Source organism: Oryx dammah, unplaced genomic scaffold (assembly GCF_014754425.2).
Source record: "Oryx dammah isolate SB20612 unplaced genomic scaffold, SCBI_Odam_1.1 HiC_scaffold_8, whole genome shotgun sequence".
Classification (NCBI taxonomy): domain Eukaryota; kingdom Metazoa; phylum Chordata; class Mammalia; order Artiodactyla; family Bovidae; genus Oryx; species Oryx dammah.
This window is the reverse complement of record NW_024070192.1, coordinates 2,201,538-2,223,254: the sequence shown is the minus strand read 5'-3', so window position 1 is coordinate 2,223,254 and position 21,717 is coordinate 2,201,538. Positions and strand designations below refer to the sequence as shown.

At 49.2% G+C, this 21,717-nt stretch overlaps 1 protein-coding gene across 2 annotated transcripts in view; it reads right to left on the bottom strand.

The window, feature by feature from the left end:
• Positions 1 to 2,455: 2,455 nt before the first annotated feature.
• The window catches only part of MAP2K6 (mitogen-activated protein kinase kinase 6), a 107,627-nt gene continuing 88,365 nt past the window's right edge, over positions 2,456 to 21,717 (bottom strand). For both annotated transcript variants that reach the window (XM_040244415.1, XM_040244416.1), the window contains exons 8-12: positions 18,391 to 18,518; positions 17,291 to 17,368; positions 15,263 to 15,402; positions 8,841 to 8,886; positions 2,456 to 2,797 (exon numbers count right to left, since the gene is read on the bottom strand). In XM_040244415.1, coding sequence (XP_040100349.1) covers positions 2,720 to 2,797; positions 8,841 to 8,886; positions 15,263 to 15,402; positions 17,291 to 17,368; positions 18,391 to 18,518 — 470 coding nt within the window. In that variant the 3' untranslated portion in view covers positions 2,456 to 2,719. The remainder of the gene's footprint in view (positions 2,798 to 8,840; positions 8,887 to 15,262; positions 15,403 to 17,290; positions 17,369 to 18,390; positions 18,519 to 21,717) is intronic.

Here is a 21,717-nt window from a genome sequence, read left to right as displayed (position 1 = left end):
CAGCATTCTTGCCTGGAGGATCCCATGGACAGAGGAGCCTGATGGGCTGCAGTTCATGGGGTCACAAAGAGTCAGAACTGCTGAGCACATCTAAGCACACGGAAAAACGGGCATGAACTTTGTGGCCAATCCACTATTTTGCATATCACCCCTGGACAGGAATATCTTTTTACACACACACACAAACACACACACATGCACGTATGTATGTATGTACATAAGATTCCTAACATATCAATTTAAATATAGACTGCACATCTCTTTATTTCAGAATTAGTTGTTTAGAACTTATAACAGTTCTAAAAAATGATAAAAATAAAATTTCGACTTGTAAGGCTATCAGGCCATTCTACTTTAGGACAGAAGATACCCAATCACCATGGAACACATTGCTTCTACAGGGAAAAGGCATCCCAAATTTCAAATCAGTATTCCATCTCTCTTTAGTGGGGAGTAGACCAGCGTTCTCAACCCTGGTGCAGGTCAGAACACACGAGTGACTTGTAAAAAGTACCAACTGCCAGGTCCTACCCTGACCAACTCAGTGCGAATCTCTGGGCCCTCGGTACTGAGTGTGCACACGCTCCTGGTGATCCCACTGTGCATCCGGGTGGAGAACCACCACCTACTCCTTCTCCACCCAAGTGTGCTTGTTTTGCAAGCTCAGGCCCTGGGCTCACAGACAGCAGAGGTGAACACATGAGGAACACGGTTAGTTAAGAATATTTGAAAGTAAAAGACACACTGGACAAGAGGCAAGAGTCACCTGACTCAGACCAGAGGGACGTTTTGCTTAAAAATTTCACCAACAGCTGTCATGAAATGGCCTCAGATTTTTTTTCTATTTTTTTTAAGAAGATGGATGCCTTATTCTTGTGATTTTCTTCCCTCTGCATCTCAAAGAGAGAAGCTTCCAGATTTAGAAAGAAGGGTAGGAAAGTGAATGGCCATGACCACTGGGATAATTCCCTTTTTTTCTGGCTGGAAAAAGATGAGACGGGAGTAGCATCAAAGCAGATGAGTTGGACGTTTATCAAACAGGTGTGTCTTGGAAACGAAGATGAACAAGTGGACGGACATGCCTTCCTCTCTCTGGGCGTGAACAGGATGCCGAGAACAAGGAGCAAGTGCAAAGAGAGAAAAAGACAGGACTGCGCTTCCAAAGCCAAAAGAGGAGACAGGGCTGCACTCGGAGTGCTCAAGGGAGCAACGCTCTCTCCCCATCTGTGAACTTGAGGCAAAGAAAGGAGCAGCCTGTGTTGTCTTTGGAAACTTTTTAAAATCTCTTTTTAAAATAAAATCCCTCTGTCCTCGTGCTGCAGGAGTAGCTTCATGTTAACACAATGCCCCAAAGCAACGCTTCCCAGTTGTCACGGGTTGTATCTTCCCTGTGGACCACTTCACTCCGTGACCTTCCAAGAACCCAGACCTCGTGGTTCTGGCCACGAGAAAGAGCTTCTGGCGCCTCGTCAGCCTGCTGGGAATCCACCACGGAGCCAGCCTCCCGCCGCGGAGTGAGCCACCGCCAAAGGAGAGCGCGCCTTGGACTCAGCCGTTGGTCCCCAAGAATTCAGCCAGCACCCCCATGATCTTCCCACTTCATCAAGAAACTGCTCCCTGCCTTTATTTTTCTTCTACTGCAGCCCTGCCCTTTACAAGAAGGCTTCTTCCGTGAACAGAAAACCAAACCAAAAGAAGCAAGGTGACATTAAGGCCAAAGGCAGTCCCTGGGGCTGACACTCTATAGGAGGCCACAGCAGAGGCAGGCACTGGCTCTCTGGGTGGGGAGACAAACTTCCCCTCAGGACTGGCAAACCTCCTTCTTACCAAAGATGGATGTTACTTATAATGGCCATTCGCAGAATTTGTGACGTCACACACACACACACACACATAGGTAGGTGATGGAAAACCGCATCGCAAATCACATTCCGTTATTCCTACACCACAAGGGCCAACAGAACAGTCGGATCTGTGACTCTCTGAGCTGCGACAAGAGTGATTTTTTTGTCTTCCAAAGTTGGGAAAATAGTGTATGACCAGGCAACGTTGCCGCTTCACAGGAATACGCGGTTACGACCCCGGGTGGGGCAGAAATTGAGGAGCACGGCAGCAGCCACAGCAGCGGGAACAGACGCGCCACTTGAACTCCTGGTGGATACTTTTATCAGAATCCCAAAGGTGCGCATGAAATAATTTCTTCTGGACCACAGACACGATCCAACTTAAAAAATAAAAAAGCCTATAAATACTGCCAACCCAATCTTGTTTTTCGTCTCTCCCTCCTCACATAAAATGGAACCTTGTCAACCAACTGCTTAAACATAAATATTAAAGTAATGAGTGGGACAGACTACAGATCTACTTACAATTTCATCATTACTGTAGCACCTTTTTTACCTTTTTACCAATGTATCCGTTTTGTAAAGAACAGAAGTCTGAAAAGCTTAGGGACTCATATGACACGTCATTAAATATTTAATCACCTTTTTAAGTCCTAAGCCTTTATCATATTTCATCCATCTAGACAGTTCATCCTATAACTATAGATTCCAAGGCCCCCTTTGGAGGGGGAAAAAGAGAAAATGGGGAAGAAAAAAAACCTTCTGAAAGGCAGGGTTAAATTATCTCAAAGATGAGTTTCTATTGGCGCTTTAGTGAACATCAGCCTGTAAACCCACCAATCCACAGGAGGGTCAACCGATGGAGTCCATGGTTTTTAGTCTCCGAGAATCGATTTTACAAAAGATGCCACGTCTGTCGCTTTGGATTCGTGTAGGGTGAAAAACGGATGTTGCTGGTGAAGAAAAGAAAAATGCCTTCTGTTAATACTGGTCTCTGACAACGCATGAGATTAGCAATGGACAGACCTGGTTAGTTAACTAAGCACCCCTATCAGGCTTAAACTAGATTCTTTCTACCCCTTCCCAAACCAAGTAACCAAGTACACACTCAGGGATGCGGATTCTTAAAGATGTCATTCAGCCGCTGCTCTCATCTTGGTATCGCTTTTTGATTCCATGGCGGAGTATCCACTGCTTTAAAACGTGCGTATGTAACTAGGCTGTGGGCATCCCATGCATGTGTGCAAGGCATGCGTGCCAAGCTGCTTCAGTCGTGTCCGACTCTGTGCTGCCTGATGGACCGTAGCCTGCCAGGCTCCTCCTCTGTCCACGGGATTCTCTGGGCAAGAATACTGGAGTGGGTTGCCATGCCCTGCTCCAGGGGAGCTTCCCCACCCAGGGATCAAGCCCACGTCTCTTACGGCTTCTGCACTGGCAGGCAGGTTCTTTACCACTAGAGCCATCAGGGAAGGCCGTATACATCCCATCAATGGGTAAATACAAGGAGGAGCAAAGATGGCTCGAAGATTCAGCTTACAAATAACCCTGTCACCTAGAAAGTAATTTTCAGACAAAGTAGCAAAATAATAAGACATTTTAGAGATTTAGGCACATTCAGTTCCCAAGGAGTGGTAGAATGAGAAACCAGATTTTGGAACAGTAAACGGGCATCGCTCGCGCTTAACACTGGAGAGCTGGTTTGCACTGAGACAGCTAAAAGTGTTACTTTTTATGTCACATCTATTGATAACAGGGCTTCCCTGGTGACTCAGACAGTAAAGAACCTGCCTGCAACGTGGGAGACCTGGATCCGATCCCTGGAAGGATCCCGTGGAGGAGGGCATGGCAGCCCACTCCAGGATCCTTGCCTGGAGAGTCCCATGGACAGAGGAGCCTGGTGGGCTGCAGTCCACGGGGTCGCAAAGAGTCGGGCACGGCTGAGCCACGAAGCACAGCACACTGATGAAGAGTGATCCTTATGTCTCTCCACGATGATCTGATCCTTGTGGAAAATAAAGTAGCCTGCCCAACCCTAGGTCTGGGTGGAGAAAAGGAGATTAAAAACCGAGAAGCAAAAAGGTGGTCTCTGCTCATGCTGCTCAGATTCCGTAAACTTGACATCACGTCGTGCTCTTTGCTGGGGGAAAAAGCATGGTCCAATGCAGGAAGCCACACATTTCAAAACGATTCTGAAGGAAACGAAGCCAGAGGCTCTGCCCCAGGGCCGTCCTCCTCAAGTAGCTCAACTCAGTGACGGGAAGCGCCTGGCTGACAGCCAGGAACCTCACACCCCCAGTTAGGACTGGACACATCGGCTCACGGTCCACAATCCTCCCAGTACAATCAAAACCAACGGATCAAACCAAAAAGAACAATTCCTCCAGGCGGAACTGAGAGCCTGAGCTAGCAGGGCCCCCTCCCAACTCTCTGGAAGCATTGCTCCTCTCAGGGACCCGTCAACAGCTAAATATGAGCGTTTCTGCACACAGACGTGTAGGTGACTCACTCCGCTTCCCCTGACTTTGAGGATTTTAGTTCACAGCCTACGTGTTGCCGAGCTCTAGGTTTTCTAATTATATTTGTTTTAAACCTGAGAGCACAGGGCTGGATGACTCAGCCCTGTGGGAACCTGGAATGCCCACCCATGGACATTTTAGAAAACAATGCAGAGGAAAGGAACTAAGAAAGCAAGCCCCAAATAAGGTCGGTGGTCAGCACTAAGTACAGTGACTCAGAAAAAGAGAGAGGTTTTCTGGCTTTGCCACTGGGTGCTTCATAGCCGTATCAACCTGAGCCCCAGGTGTGGGTGCAGTCTCTGGAGGCTCCCGGATGAATAAACTACTTCTGCTCACTAACCACTCACACAGCACCCTTACCGAGTGTTTCACCATCGTGCTTATTAGCTTTCCCACGTCCCCTCGACATTTAGAGAGCTTTGCATGTCCTCTGAAGCCTTTCACTACCAAAACAGGACACGTCCGGTCTCAGCGTGTCCCAGGGACTGCTCCCAACGCCCGCCAGCCCCATCCTGTCTTTTGGTCGGTGCCTGGCTCAGGGGATCTAGCCTAGGTCTGCGACGGAATTCAATAACCGCGCCTGATGTCTCAAAGGAAAAAAAAAAAAAACAACTCCTCAGGCACCTTTCGGCTTATTCTCAGGCCGGGAAAGCACCGTGAGAGCCGCGGGCAGGAGGAGCAGGCAGGCTGTGAACATGGAAAGTGGACGTGTCTCCTGTGTGGGTTTCGAGGCTGTAAAGGGCTGGGAGGGAACCAGCGGCTTCTAGAAGCGGCCGGCTAAGAATAGCAAGGCGAGCAACCAGCAGACAGCAGAGGCGACGCCGTGGAATCGCCCCCAGACCACAGACCCAGGCTGGGCTTCTCAGGAGGAGCGGGGAGGGCACTGGACTTCCCTGGCGGTCAAGCGGTGACAAATCCCACCCGCCGACGCGGCGGACACGGGTTCGATCCCTGTTCCGGGAAGAGCCCGTGTGTCACGGGGCAGCAGAGCGGCTGCGTCACGACTACGGAAGCCGGCGAGCCCTAGCGCATGCGCAGCGGCGCCCGACCGCTGCAACTCGAGAAGGCCGTGCGCAGCAAGGAAGACCCTGCGCAGCCATTAATTAATTAACCAAGAGGGGCCGGGTACAGGGAGAACTTGAACACCTAGCCTGGAGCATCGCCACCAGCGCCAAGGGTCTCCAGCTCCCCTGCAAGACCGCAGTTTAGGAGGTCAGTCAGCCCTGCCTAGGGCTTCCCTGGAGGCCCAGATGGTAAGGAACCCACCTGCCAACGCAGAAGACGCAGGTTTTGCCCCTGGGTGGGGAAGATCCCCGGGAGGAGGAAATGGCAACCCACGCCACTGTTCTTGCCTGGAGAATCCCATGGACAGAGGGGCCTGGCGGGCTGCAGTCCATGAAGTCACAGAGTCAGTCACAACTTGGCAACTAAACAACAACATCATCTCTGTTTAACAATGTGGTTCAATCTGGGACATCCCAGGACATTCGGAGGACATAATCACCTCCCTGGACCATCACTGGAGTCTCCTGGGTTTTGTTTCTGGTGGTTTTCATCTAGGACAGGGGTCAACAATTGATGGACCAGGGGCCAAATCCAGAGGACTGCCTATTTCTGAAACAGTTTTATTGGTACACAGCCACACTCCTGTGTCTACCCACTGGGTATGGCAGCTCTCATGCTAAAACAGAAGTCAAGTTGTCGCAGCAGCCCACAGAGCCTGAAGGATCTACTTTATTGTGGTCCGACTCTTTTGCAACCCTACAGACTGTAGCCCGCCAGGCTCCCCCATCCATGGGATTCTCCAGGCAAAAATACTGGAGTGGGTTGCCACTTTTTTCTCCATGGGATCTTCCCGACCCAGGGATCGAACCTGCGTGTCCTGCATGGACATGGACAGTTTTTTTACCACGAGTCACCTGGGAAGCCCGAACCCTGTCTATCCAACAATCCTTTACAAAAACGCTGGCTGGCCCCATACCCCAAAGAACAAGTCCTACTCAGTTACAGCCCCCAGTGGGAGCTTGAAAGAGAAAGCAAATGAGATGACCTTAAAGCCTGTCCACGCCTCAACCCAAACAGGGAACAAAACATTTGGGATTTCTATAAGAGGTATATGTCTGGGTTGGGGCCTTAATTATACTGTGCTTCACCTAGAAAGAGGATTTTTTTTTCTACCTCTTCACCAACTCCTACAACCTCAACAATCACCTCTCAGCCTGTGTTTTCCTGAGGCTTCAGCCAAAGCGTTTGGACTCAGAGTTTCCACTGAGAAACCTCAATCCCACCGGAAAGCAGGAGGCAGTCATGACCTCACAAGGCAAGTCCATCCCCAGTGCCACGAAGACGCTGCCATAAAAGGCGGTGGGGGGGGGGTACGGCAGTGACCGGCACGGTCCTACAGCACTAATTCGCAGACCACCAGAGCCCACGGTGTCGGGACAGATTGCAAAGGCAGCTTCAACATCAGTTGCCCAAGGGTGTTAAGCAAGGACTCAGCAATTTTTCTCAGGTGTGCTCCATTGAAACTTCTGATAAGAAGTCACTTGGAAGGGGGGTTGGGGGGAAACAGGGTATGCATTTTCAATAGTCAGACATATAAAGAAAACGTACTTTCATCTGAAAAAAAAAGTGACAAAGAAGGCACCTTTAAAACAAGAGTACAGAACCCTGCAGGAACCGCTCTGTGCGGGTTGCACTTTATGTGGAATCAAAGTTTAAAATGCTCTGGGGGTTGCACAAGAATTCTAAAACAAAGTAGCCAGGATTGAAAAGGCCTCTGGCTGGCTACTATCCACATAAGCAGAGAGGAAATGTTGAACCTAAACGTGTGGCAGGCTAAGATCTACTCAGGCATGACTCACCTCCCCTTCTGCCTCAACCGTGGGTGTTAGTTGAATGCTGAGTCCCCACGGGCTGCCTTTATATTTCACTGTGTTACTTTTTTTAATTTTTATTTTATTGGCCACGCTGCATGACATGTAGGGTCTTAGTTCCCTGCTGGTGCCGCTAAGTCACTTGTTGTGTCCGACTCTGTGTGACCCCATAGACAGCAGCCCACCAGGCTCAGCCGTCCCTGGGAGTCTCCAGGCAAGAACACTGGAGTGGGTTGCCATTTCCTTCTCCACTTAGTTCCCTGACCAGGGATCAAACCCATGACTCCTGTAGTGGAAATGCAAAGTCCTAACCACTGGACCACCAGGCAAGTCCCGGGGCTGTCTTTCTATTTTATTGGTTTATTTTTATTTAATTAATTATTTATTTATTGGCCGCGCTGTGAGACTTTCGGAATCTTAGTTCCCAGGCCAGGGATTGAACCCATGTCCCCTGCAGCACAGGCGTGGAGTCTTAGCCACTGGACCATCAAGGAAAATCGCAGGACTGCCTTTTTAAAGGGGACAAAGATGCCCCCAAAAATGCCCAGTCCGTCTCTCCTCAAACTTTTCCTAGCATCTATTCAGTCATCCAGTCGACATACGGTTCAGACTTAAATTCAAGCTTAACCAGAAGAACTGAAAATCCATGGAATCTGCTGAGGCCACCCAGGTATGCTCTCGTCTCCTGGCAACTTTCAAGTATACGGTCGAGTGGTGGTGACTCTAGCCCCCACGCAGGTCTTACTCATCTGGGAAACAGAAACTTGTGTTCTCTGACCACCTTTATCCATTGCCCCCAACCCACACACCCCGTAAACTGTTTTTTTAAGATTCCACACTTAAGTGAGATCATGCAGTATTTGCTTTTTCTGTCTGACTTATTTCACTTAGAATAATGCCCTCAGGCTTCGCCCACGTTGTTGTAAATGACAGGATTTCCTTTTTTAATGCTTGAGTAATATTCCATTGTATGCACGTGTGGGTATGTATTACGTTTTCTTTATCTCTGCATTCATTAATGGACACTCAGATTGTTTCCACATCTTGGCCGAGATAAATAATGCTGCAGTGAACTTGGGGGTTCAGATATTTCTTCAAGATAGTGATTTCATTTCCTTCAGATCTGTGCCCAGAAGTGGAATCATTAATCATAAGATGGTGCTATTTTTCATTTGGTGAGGTTTTCTATCCTGGCTGGACCAGTTCACATCCTACCAGGGAGCCTCTTTTCTCTGCATCTTCCCCAGAGTTCCTCTCTTATCTTTCAAACCTTCCAGATGTGAGATGATGCCTGACTGCGCTTTTTTTTTAAAATATGTTCTTTTTGAAAGACTTTTTTTTTTTTTTTTTTGATGTGGGCCATTTTTAAGGTCCTTGTCGAATCTGTTATGATATTGCTTCTGTTTTATGTTCAGGTTTTCCAGCCAGGAGGCACGTGGGATCTTAACTCCCTGAGCAGGGATCGACCTGGCACCCCCTGCATTAGGAAGGCAGAGAGTTAACCACTAGACCACCAGGGAAGTCCGGATCATGATTTAGATGTCATCCACTTCCCCTGTTCCAACTGTTAGTCTGGACTCATCTACTCCCCTAACAATACTCACCATAAGCTCTGGATATGTTGGCCTTTCTTTGGAATTCTTCTTCAAGCTTAAAGGAAAAAAAAAATCACATTAAAATCTAGAAACCATCTGTGTTTCCACTAGACTAGGATTTCAGAACCTGCAGAAGACCAAACAGAACCACCTTTAAAAATGTACTGAAAACATAAATCTCCTGCCTCGACTTTCCTCTTCAGTTACACTGCCCGGCAGTGCTTGAAATCACTCTGTACCTTAACAGGAAGGCTGAGGCTGTGTGTGTTTGCTTTCCTTACGTTTCTTAACCAATGACATAAAAACTAGCCTTTATTATATATCAAAATATATATTCACTTTCCTTCAAAACAGCTTTTAATCCACCCCCTCTTGCAAAGACCCTGGCAGGTGTTTCTTAAATTACCGTTGTCTGTTCATTATCTCCAATACCTGGTTCTCTCTGCTTCTGATTTCCTTGCAGGTACAATTTGCTTTTATATGCTCCCTGCTGAACCTGCTTGAGACAGAAGCACTACGGACGCAGAACACCTAAGGCCACTGCTGCTCAACGACCGCTCGGCTGATGCCGGGGAAAGCTTGCTGGCCGTGGACTTAGCAGTGGTTCTTCTCAGAAACCCATGGCGGCCCTGCACTACACAAGGGGCACCCATCATCCAGCTGTCTATGCACACAGACCTTTAATCACATCTGATACCAGAGGCAACAGTCATAAAACCGCCGTGAGAAGAAACCCACCCCTTCGTCCACCTGCAGCCTTAAAATGGAAGAGAAAAGAAAATTTATTTGGAGTTGGAATCCCAGGTTACAGAATGGAGGAAAGGATGGTTTTGAAAAGTATGATTTGTGAGGCAACCCGCAGAGCTCTCTACCCACGGGCCCTAAAACCATCCACGAATGGAAAGGACGTCTGCCTGGCGTGGAAGGAACTCAAAAAGTGACGGAATAGTGGGTGGCCGGGATTTGCACTAATGGACCACCTGGAGCAAGTGAGACCTGTGAGGTGTGACGTGAGCCCCACTCCATGGAGGGTGACAATCGAGGGCAGGCCCAGAGGCCGAACCAGAGATGGAAACGGCTGAAATGATCGGGGTTGAAAAAAACTCGAGATGAAAAAAAAAAAAGAAGAAGCTTTTTGAATCAAAACAGCCAAGAGCAGCCTCCCCACGGACTCCAGGCAGCGCTGCAGTGGAGGGCAGGGAGCCTGAGACAGGGAACTGGCAGAGGCGGGGACAGAGGGCTGACTGCAGGCCAGTCCACGCCCAGCGGCCTCACCGCCCGGACAGCTGGCGAGAGCGCGTCCGTCCCAACTGAGGCTCAAACAAGAACGAGTGAGAGAGGAAGCCAGCGCATCACGGCCGGGGTGCCACGGGAAGGCGTGTCTGCGCGCAACGAGGAGACCTCCAGCCCCCACCGATGAAGCCTTGTGTGCCTATGTGCTGCGACTCCAGAAGGCTCCACCAGCAGTCCCCAGCTGCAGGTGGCTTTGCCGTCCAAGGCACACTCGGGGACGTCTGGAGGCACTTCTAGTTAACGCAGCTGGTGGTGCTCGGGGTTGTAATTCACATCTAACGGGTGGAAACCGAGGCTGTCGCTCAACATCCCATAATGCCCAGGACAGTTCCCCAGCAAGCACTTTGATTTCTTTCTTTTTTTGAGAAGTATAGGAAAAAAACACAACTATTGGAGGACGACCACTCTACAGTATCGTGTTGGCCTCTGCCGCACATCAAGATTTATCTTTTCAAAAAAGAATTCCTAAAACCTCAAAGATTGCTGCTGAACAGGTTATTTTTGACTCATGGCCTCCGATTAGAAAGCTTGAAACGTACAAGCAGTACTGCAGAGTGTTGACGGAAAATATTTACACAGCACACCAAAGCTGTTTATTGATTTAATATAACTGATACAACCCATGCTCTCCACCTTTTAAATCAAGAACACTTCAAAACATGGGCTAAGAATAGCAAAATACTCAGGGTGAGGTTATGGAGAAAAGCAAATTTTCCACGTTGAATAGGAAGCACTTGAAATTCAGCACCAAATAACAACTGTGGAGTTCAAAGCTACACCAATTTCTTTTTGGATCTGAGTCAGACTTTTGAATTTTCAAGTGGCTTGTCGTTTTCAAGCGTGCAATTAGCTAACTGCCCTAATTCCCCTTCCAAATGCCACAACACACACTCCTGACCGTAGCTGACACTGAAACACAGCTCCGTGCCATGCTGAGAGCTGCTAGCTTCAAGTGTGTGCTGAGCCGAGGGGTTCTGCCCCTTTGAATCCCCCTGAACTGACCGTTTCCCAGAAAGGCTCCTGGGAGCATCCTCAGAAGAAAAACACAGCTCGCCTCCCAAGCCATACATTTGTCCTGAGCTTCGTAAATACCCAGGGCCTCTTTTTACCGTCCTTCCTGAACAAGTCAGCAACTATGTTTGATCGTCTCTATTTTGTGCCTGTTTCTCTGAGTCAGACAGGACCAGTGTTTGGGCGGGTCTCTGACCTCCAACGGACTTCGGGCCAGTGGACAGGGCACTGAGCTCTTAAACAGGCCTGAAGGCTCAGCAGGAAGGAAGTCAAGCTTTGGGGCACTTGGCTCAGCTGGTCTCTAGGGAGCGACTCTCAGCCCCCAAGCCTGTGTCCAACTGAAAGAGGTTATGGTGAAAGAACGCAAGCCTGCCAAGATTCCATTTTTGTAGAAACTCATTTGTGAAACCTTCTGCAGGACCAGGGTGTAAGGCCTTTTCATTTCTCTATTGTGAATCCCAAACAAGGCCTCGATGGCCAGCTCCTCCAGGAACTCTTTAAAGGCCCTGAGATAAGAGAGCCACGTGGGCGTCCCTGGTGCCTCAGCGGTGAAGAATCTGCCTGCCAGTGCAAGGGACACAGGTTCGATCCCTGGCCCAGGGAGATCCCACATGCTGTGGAGCTACTAAGCCTGCACACCACAACTCCTGAGCCTGTGCTCTGGAGCCCAGGAGACACAGTCCTGACTCCATGAGGCGCAAATGCTGAAGCCCACACGCCCAGAGCCCGTGGTTGGCAGTGAGAGAAGCCACGCGTGAGAAGCCCACACGCCGGAAGCGGAGAGGAGCCCCCCGCTCTCAGACCAGGGAAAGGCCGAGCAGCAACGAAGACGTGGCCTGGCCAAAAATAAAAGCAAACATATAAACGAAATTTTATACAAAAAAAGAAGGCCACGTGTAGGGAAGGAAGAGTAGGGACACGCTTGTTTGAAAATAAGTACAGAAAGGAAGGGTTTGTAGGAAATCTCTGCTGTTGCTGCTCTTGTTCAAGTTCATATGGAATAAACGTTCTGACTCTCTTTCGTGTTCTCTCCTCCCCTCACCCCCTCTGATGTTACTGCTAAAGAAGGATGCCAGCGGAACCCTGGGCTCTATCAAGTCATAACTCGGGGAGTGATAGCAAATGAGTGCCCTACTCTCCCACAAAAATCAGATCACGGCATCCAGTCCCATCACTTCGTGGCAAACAGAAGTGGAAAAAGTGGAAACGGTGACAGATTTTATTTTCTTGAGCTCCAAAATCACTGCAGATGGTGACTGCAGCCACAAAGCTAAAAGATGTTTGCTCCTTGAGAGATTAGCTATGATAAACCTAGGCAGCGTATTAAGCAGAGACATCACTTTGCCGACAAAAGTCCATATAGCCAAAGCTCTGGGTTTTCCAGTAGTCATGTACTGATGTGAGAGTTGGACCATAAAGAAGGCTGACTGCCAAAGAATTGATGCTTTCAAACTGTGGTGCTGGAGAAGACTCTGGAGGGCTTGAGGGTCCCATGGACTTCAAGGAGATCAAACCAGTCCATCCTAAAGGAAATCAACCCTGAATATTCACTGGAAGGACTGAAGCTCCCGTACTTTGGCCGCCTGATGCAAAGAGCTGGAAAAGACCCTGATGCTGGGAAGGATTGAAAGCAGGAGAATGGGGTGACAGAGGATGAGACAGTTGGATGGCATCACCAACTCCATAGACATGAGTTTGAGTAAACTCTGGGAGATGGTGAAGGACAGGGAAGCCTAGCATGCTGCAGTCCACAGGGTCACAAAGAGTCAGATACAACTGAGCGACTGAACAACCACAACAACTGTCAGCTGACCAGCAGTGACCAGTGGACTGTGACCACCCAGCGGAAGCCCCAGATGAAAGCGCAGCAGCAGGGGAAGCGGCTCCTGGGGCTAAACAGAGGAGGAGCAGGCAAAGCCAGCCCTGGCGACGGCCACGAAGACATTCTGCCCTGTGGCCAGGGCCAGCGCGCTGTACGGAGAGCAGCCACACAGGAAGCTGCAACTTTCACAAACGCGTGCAAACATGAGAATCAGGGAACTTTCAGTTCTCCAAGGCTTTCATCTAAAAAACAAAAGACACCTGTGAAAAGCTTTAGCACTTTGACTCTAGGGGAAGTTCTAAGTAAGAAGAAAAGTTGATGAAAGATAAAGTAATTGAATGATTTCTCAATAAATTGTAGAAGAGAAGCAGCTTTCTGAACAGAAGGCAGTTGACAACTGGTCCACAGATGGTAGGCATAAGTCAGGGGTTCCGATGACAGCCCTCCAGGAAAATGATGTGGGAACATCCCATCAACCCTGGTATTCAGGACCACCCCCTCCCAGACCAATTAAATCGGAATCTCTGAGGCCAAGGGGTCACATCTGAAAGGTCTGTCACATTGTATAAGCAGGCAACCGGAGCTGAGAACCATTAGATTAAACTGGTGATTCACACCAGGCCACTTGGCTTTGTCAAGCTTTTCACACCAGCTTTGTTCTTATCAAAGTCTTCTGAAGTTCCCAGAATCTTGGGGAAAAGGCCCAGGTGGGAGAAAGGTTACAAAGCAGAGAGTCTGAAAAGCTTCCTTAAATAAGATCCTTCCTCCTCACCACCCCTCTGGAGAATGACGGGTCTGAACCATCCAAGACAAATCATCCCTTTCCTCCGTGACTTTTAAACCCTCGAGGACAAGGAACAAACAACAGACACCGGGTCCTTGAAACCAGAAGGCACGATCCTGAAGCCATCTCAGCCGGGCAGGTGTAACCACCACACCTGGAGGCTCCAGCAAGGAGAGTAGAGAGGGGACACCACCCAGGCGCCCAGGGGAAAGCACTGATACGCATCCAGCGGCATCCAACAGGCGAGCGTCACACCGCCCATCACTCCAGCCTCTCCGGCCGTTCAGCCAAGACAAAAACAACGGCAAGTCAGCCTCATATGTCTTTAGGGGAAAGTACCAGGGGTGACGGGCCTAGAGCTGGTGAAAAACCCAAGGGGCCTTCGCTTCACAAACAACAGACAGCTGCTTGGTGCTACCACGTTTTGCAGTAAAAGTTGCGTTCAGAATGCCTCTTCCAAAGCGCGTGGCGGCCAAGGAAGGGTAACCTTGGGGAAGCCAGCCTCTCCAATGGGCAGCAGAACACCAGCCCCTTCCTTAGTGCCAAGTGAGCAGAGCCGGTCCCCTGGGCGACCACAGCCGGGCTTCCAGCATCTCCCACGGCCTCTGCCCTGGCTCATGGCCTGCGCTCCGTCACGGCACCTTCTTTCCAGCATCCCTTGCCATGATCATCAGCACTAAGTCACGCCGGGCACCCTGGGGCCCATGCAGACGGAAATCACCAGGTTTTCTGGAGAAAAACAATCCCCTCTTCCAGTTCCCTCAATTCCACCCGCGATTCCCATGAAGACAAACTCACGGCATCAGTATGGCTCGTTCCATCTCTCCACCCCAACGTTATTTTCCCTTCTCAGACGTGCCCCCTCCCCAGCTGGAACTGCCCGCTGTCCACTTCTGGCAAGCAGAGCCGTCAGTGAGCAAGGCTTCTCTAAGATTCAGCCTAAAACACCAGAATCACTCGGTAAGACTTCCAGGTGCCTAAGGGCAGCTCTGAATGTAGCCTCCGTCGTCTTCTCCAGGGTAATTCTTTGCGTCATATCTCCTCTCTACCCGAGCCCTCCCGTGGGTGCCCCACCTCTCTCTTTATGCCCTGGCCCACATCAAATGGCTCAGCCTCTCATGAAACAGTTTCCCATGCCTGTGACGGGGTGCATGAGGTTCCTCCCACCTGGAACACCGCCTCCTCCTCCACTTCCCTTTTCCCTGGCACACACCTCACCTTTTCCCAGCTCGGGATTTATCTCTTCCAGAAACTCTCCCCTAAGGCCTTTCCTCTGAGTTGCCCCCAAAGACCCAGTGCCCGTCTCCCTCTGGACCTAGGCTAGAATGAATGAGCGGGGACACTCCCCTCTGTGGCTCTGAGCTCAGCGGGGACCAGGCAGAGCCGTCTTTGTTGCTTAGCAAGGAGGATACACTCCGTCAACACTGGGAGTGGATGTGGGCACGTGGATTAGACCAATGGAGGAAGTCAGGAGGACCCCTTCTGCCTTCGCCCTGGCTTCTGGGAGATGGGCTCTCTTACCACTGTGAGGTAAAGTCAACAAACTCTTCGGAGAACTTGTCTGCGGGCAGCTGCGGCGACGGCTCCTCCACCACCTGTTTGAGCTGCTGGAAAGGAGTCCCCCACGAGTCGTAGGGAAACCGGAGGATGGCCAGCTCGATCTGGAGGGGAGAGGTGCACAGGAGATGAGAGCTGACTCTGGGTTACTGGGTACCAGTCAGCCGCTGGGGCATCCATGTCGTCCCAGGAGAACCGGGGGGCAACCAGACAGAGAGTCTGGTGAAACGTGCAGAGGGGACCCCAATGATGCCATATTCACTGTCGGTGTGCCTGCACGTCCTGGAGCTAGGGGTGACATCATCCGGGAGACAGCCCCTCAAGCCTGTATAAAAGCGGGTCCTCACTAAGAGGAAATTCACCCTGAATATTCACTCGAAGGACTGATGCTGAAGCTCCAATACTTTGGCCACCTGATGCGAAGAACTGACTCATTGGGAAAGACCCTGATTCTGGGAAAGATTGAAGGTAGGAAGAGAAGGAGACGACAGAGGATGAGATGGCTGGATGGCATCACTGACTCAATGGACATGAGTTTGACTAAACTCCGGGAGTTGGTGATGGACAGGGAAGCCTGGCGTGCTGCACTCCATGGGGTCGCAAAGAGTCGAACACAACTGAGCGACTGAACAACAACCTCGCTGAAACCCAGTGCGGCACTTCATAAAACTGTGAGCCAGCAGTGTGCAACTTCAGGAGGAAAGGGGCCAGGTTTTCAAACGGTGAGTCTAAAAAGCAGTTCTCGCCCAAAGACGCTTACCTCTGCTGCCATCTGCTGGTCACATGCTGGAATGAAATCAAACTGGGCCAAATGACTGCTCTGTTTTTGGACTTGAGTAAAGGCCGCTTTGCTGTTACAAGATCACGTGCCTTCTGGGCAAGGATGTGAAATAGCTCACGGGATTTACTCAGCTGCTGTGTCTGGGAAGGAACCAGGACCACCATGGATCCTTCCAGACCTCGGTGATACACTAAAAATTTACGAGCAGCAGTTACAAATCGGACTCTCACCGTATATAACTTCAGGGCTGTGCCTGAGGAAATAAGCCTGTTTGTTACTATGTGTTGGGGCTATACCGGTAGTCAACAGCCAAGACTTCTCTCATAACCATATTCTGGGAAGCTGAGCCCATGTCTTGGATAACAAAGCTCTCCGTATCAGGGTCTAGGACGGGTGGCATAGATTGGGAGTTTGAGATGGACATGTACACAGTGCTGTCTTTAAAACAGACAACGCACAAGGGCCTGCTATACAGCACAGGGAACTCGGCTCAACATTCTCTAATAACCTAAGTGGGAAAGGAATTTGAAAATAATAGATACAAGCATAACTGCATCGCTTCACTGTACTCCTGAAACCACACAACATTGTTAATCAACTAGGTGGCTGAGAGGGCGAAGAATCTGCCTTAAACGTGGGAGACCTGGGTCCAATCCCTGGGTCAGGAAGGTCCCCTGGAGAAGGGAATGGCTACTCATTCCAGTATTCTCGCCTAGGAAATCCCATGGACAGAGGAGCCTGGCGGGCTACAGTCCATGGGATTGTGAAGAGTCGGACACACTGAGCAACTAACAAAACATGCTCCAATATAAAACAAAATTTTTTAAAAAGCTCTATCAGGGTCTGCACAGATTCGTGCTCTTGGAGTAGCCTGAGCTTCTGCATGCTTGATTCGAGTAGTTTACATTTAAGCCGTAAGGATAACTCTCAGGAACGGCAGCCAGACCCTCTCGGTTTACAGCTCAGGACAGAGAGACAGGCTGTGTGACTCCATCCGTCACTCAAGGGCGCTAAACTCCTTGGAGGTAGAATGAAGAGAACTGGGTTTGCCCAGTTTCAGTTCAGTGTTTCTGCCGCCCCGCTCTGCAGACGATCTTGCTCTCTCACATCAGCTTCAAGGGCGTCCACCTCTTGCTCTCAAGGTCCACCCCACCCCAGCTTCATGCCCCAACCCCCCTGCCCCCCAGCCCACAATTATTATCACACGCTACCATGGTGATGCCCAAACTCCAGATGTCGGACTTCACGCTGTATCCCTTCTGGTTGAGCTCTGGGTTTATTCTCTCGGGCTGCAAAGGAGACAAAAAAAACAACTGAGATGACATTCTTGGCTCGGTGAAGTCTCGGGGGTAGGGTGGCAGTGGCTGCCAAGTGGGCGGTTGTGAGCCATTAACATGCCTCCCGAGCCAGGAGTCTCACTCACGACAGTGAAGACCGACATCTCCACGGAGCTTACAGACATCTTTTCTTGGAGACAACGATGCATCAAAGTCCCCTCACAACTCAAAAGCAACTTCAGTTTGGCCTTACAAAGAGCATGACATACAGTATACCATTACTCTGCCCGCCTTGAAGTTTCCTCGTTTAAAAGACCAACAGTCCAGGGACTTCCTTGGCAGCCCAGTGGTTAAGCTTCCTCCTTCCAGGGGGGGACACGGGTTTGATCCCTGGTCAGGGAACTAAGATCCCGTATGCTGCAAGGCAACTAAGTTCTACACCCTGCAACTAAGACTCAAGGCAGCCAAATAAATGAATAAAATACCAACAGTCCAGAACTCAGTAAAAACAATCCGCAAGAGTTACTGGGCTGCTGTCTGGTATTAACAGACCTCAGCCACTTTTAGGTAATCGTGGACACAAAGCTTTTAAATTACAAGCACGGATTCATTTCCAAATAGAATATTTACAATAGAAGTCCCTTAACTTAAAGGGAATCCCAAGGTCTCTGGCAAAAGCAATGAACCTTCACAGCTACGAGGCTCCCTTGGGACTAACCTAACGGACTTGCCTGGGGAATTGAAATTCTTCTCTCTGTTCTGTTCTCAACAAACAGTGCAGAGTGGAGAACTGGGCGAGCTTTACGTAGTGCTTTTTCAGAGTATGCCTCTTCCTCTGATTCTTGTTTCAAATATAAGAGAAGGAAGGGGCTCAGGATTTCAGACAGGAGACATTTAAGAAGAAAGAAGGTGTAGGATACTTCCTGTGCCTTGGGCGTATTTCAGTGCTCCCTCCTTGACCGCCCAGGTCGTGTTTCCTGGCAGGGTTTGAAGGCACTTGCTCCCCCAACACCACCCGCAGGCGCTGTACTCACGGCCATGTACGGTTTGCATCCGGCATCGATGGTTTTAGCCACGGAGTCGACCAGGTAGCCGCTGATTCCGAAGTCGCACATCTTCACCTGGCCCAGGGCGTTGATGAGCACGTTGGAGGGCTTGACATCTGCAAGCAGAGACAGTCGGGAGGCTGGGGGCGCAGCAGCATCTCTCTGCCACCAGGGGGCCTGGAGCACTCCCGCCCTGGCTCGCCCTTAAGACTCATCCCAGAAGGAACTGCCACCCGTTACACAACACGAACTACACTCCGATAGAACGTGATCTTATTTTTAAAAGAAGGAAAAACACCAAAGTTAAGAAGAAAGGGGGGAAAGCAACTTGATTTTCTTATCATTAAAATTTTTTAATGTTTTTCTTTTTATTGTGGTAGAAGTCACATAACATAAAACGTATAGTTTTTACCATATAACTGTCCAGAGGCACTGAACACACTCACGCAGCATCCATCTCCTGGATTTTCCACCTTCCTAAGCTGAAACTCTGTCCCCATTAAGCACACTCTGCCCATTCTCCCTGCCCTCCCCACCATCCTGACCTCGGCATCTCCCAGCGTATTTTCTGACGCCATGAATCTGACTATTCCCGGCCCCCTGTATCAGTGGCATCAAGCAGGATTTGTCTTCACCTACTATACACTGGAATGCACTTCTAAGGTTGACTGGAATGCACTTCTAAGTAGAGTTTACTAAGTTGACGTGGGTTACGGAAAATTTAAAAAGAAAGAGAAAGGACACACTTATACATGCATGAAAGACAGATCCTAAAATGATGATGGCAGTGTTCACCGTGAACAGTCACACAAACGCTTCTCATTCGCTCACTCAGCCTCATGTCCGGTCCTGGGTGAGTGGTCTGCTTTCTATCTCATGCTTTGTCCTTCTCGTCAGACTGGGGATCCATCAGGGGAAACAACTGCTTGCTCTAATTTCTCATCTTCATCACTCCCGTACAGGTGGTGAGAGCTTAAAACTTGATGACTAAGTCAAACGCCCACTTCCCTGGGCAGAGCGTCTCTCTTATGCTAGAGGCATAAGCCCTAGAGGTCTGAACGTCACCACACTCTCCCCGTGACGACAAGCCCATGTCGTGCCCCCAAGCATTTATTATGAAGGTGGAGCTTGTGCCAAGTGTTCTGATGATAATGCTTTAGAAGCCCAGCTCATCATGATCTACTCTGCATTTAGTGGACTGAAAAGGCAGACTGAGGCATAACACATCAAATATGCTTCTGCAAGAGGCGTGTCAGAAGGTAGAGGTGTAACTCATCATGAACTCAGACAGTCCAGGCCAGGAGGCAGGTCCCAGAATAAGCACGTGGGCGACTAGAGTCAAGGAACGCTTCTCGGAAGAGGGGTGCGTAACCAGTTTCCAAAAAACGTATGAACAGTGTTGGTAGCTAATAGGTAGCTGTGACCTGATCACTGTTATACTCTGAGCCTGAAATAATGTAAGATGTCTCAAAAAACTTGCCTATTATGATGGCTGTTACTGACTGTTACTATCAAAAATGGGAAAACTGTAAAGGAAGAAGAGGCAAAAAAGAAAGTGGAGAGAAGTCCAGTTAAGAAAAGGGGAAAAGAATCCACCTGCAATGCAGGAGACGAGATGCAGGCTCGAACCCTGGGTCGGGAAGATCCCCTGGAGACGGAAATGGCAATCCGCTCCAGTATTCTTGACTGGAGAACCCCATGGACAGAGGAGCCTGGTGGGCCATGGGGTCACGAGAGTCGGACACGCCTGAGTGACTCACCCACCACCACCAGAGAGGGTTTGTTCTGCAGCTCTTAAATGAACTCCTCAGTCTGAAAAGATAAAACGCACCCTCCCAAGCAGGTGAACCTTCATCACACACGGAAGATGAAATTAGAAATTTAGAAAATTAAAGTTAATTTTTTCCTAAGGGACATGTTCGGAGAAGGCAATGGCACCCCACTCTAGGACTCTTGCCTGGAAAATCCATGGATGGAGGAGCCTGGTAGGCTGCAGTCCATGGGGTCGCTAAGAGTCTGACACGACTGAGCGGCTTCACTTTGACTTTTCACTTTCATGCACTGGAGAAGGAAATGGCAACCCACTCCAGTGTTCTTGCCTGGAGAATCCCAGGGATGGGGGAGCCTGGTGGGCTGTCGTCTATGGGGTCGCACAGAGTCGGACACGACTAAAGCAACTTAGCAGTTTAGCAGCAAGAGACACGTTTCACAAAGGGCACATACTCAAAAGAAAAAGGTATTCTAAAAACTTTTAAATTTTCCTTTATAATTTTCCCTTAAACAGCAGATACACAAATTTCATTTTATTATCTTCTACACTTTATAAACATTCTCTGCTATGAATGAAATGTATCATAATTTTGAAATAAGCCTTTAAAATTCAGTTTCACATGTATAGTATCATATATGAAACGAATCGCCAGTCCAGGTTCCATGCAGGATACAGGGTGCTTGGGGCTGGTGCACTGGGACGACGCAGAGGGATGGTACAGGGAGGGAGGAGGGAGGGGGGTTCAGGATGGAGAACACGTGTATACCTGTGGTGGATTCATGTTGATGTATAGCAAAACCAATACAATATTCTAAAGTAATTAGCCCCCAATTAAATAAATTTATATTTAAAAAATAAAATTCAGTTTCACATTTGTGGGTAATCTGCATCCCTTTTCTTAACTGGACTTCTCCCCACTTTCTTTTTTGCCTCTTCTCCCTTTACAGTTTTCCCATTTTTGATAGTAACAGTCAATAACAGCCATCATAACAGGCATGTTTTTAGAGACATCTTACATTATTTCAGGCTCAGAGTATAACAGTGATCAGGTCACAACTACCTATTAGCTACCAACACTGTTCATACGTTTTCTGGAAACTGATTACACATCCCTCTTCCGAGAAGCGCCCCTTGACTCCAGCCGCCCAGTGCTAATCACGTCCTTCTTCCGTATTCTGCCCACACTACTTCTGTGCTTGGGACTTTCGTATTTCTCAAGTGGGTTTTTTCCCCCCGTGTGTCTGTTGTATATTTGCCTCACTCCCCTACCAAGAACTCCTGTGCAGAATTTGGATAAGAATATATTTTCTTCATAGATACCTGTCAGGGCATCTATTGTAGTGCTGTACAAATGCTGGGAAATAATTACACAAGATACAGGGATGGATGAAGGCGTGGAAGAAAGATGGAAGAAAGGATATCTGGGTGGGTGGATGGGTGGATGGATGGATGAAGAGAGAACAGGTCAACAGAGAGACAGGAGGGAGAAGAGGAAGACAGACCTGCCAACCTTTCACCCCGTCCTGCCTCCCACTGTCTGAACA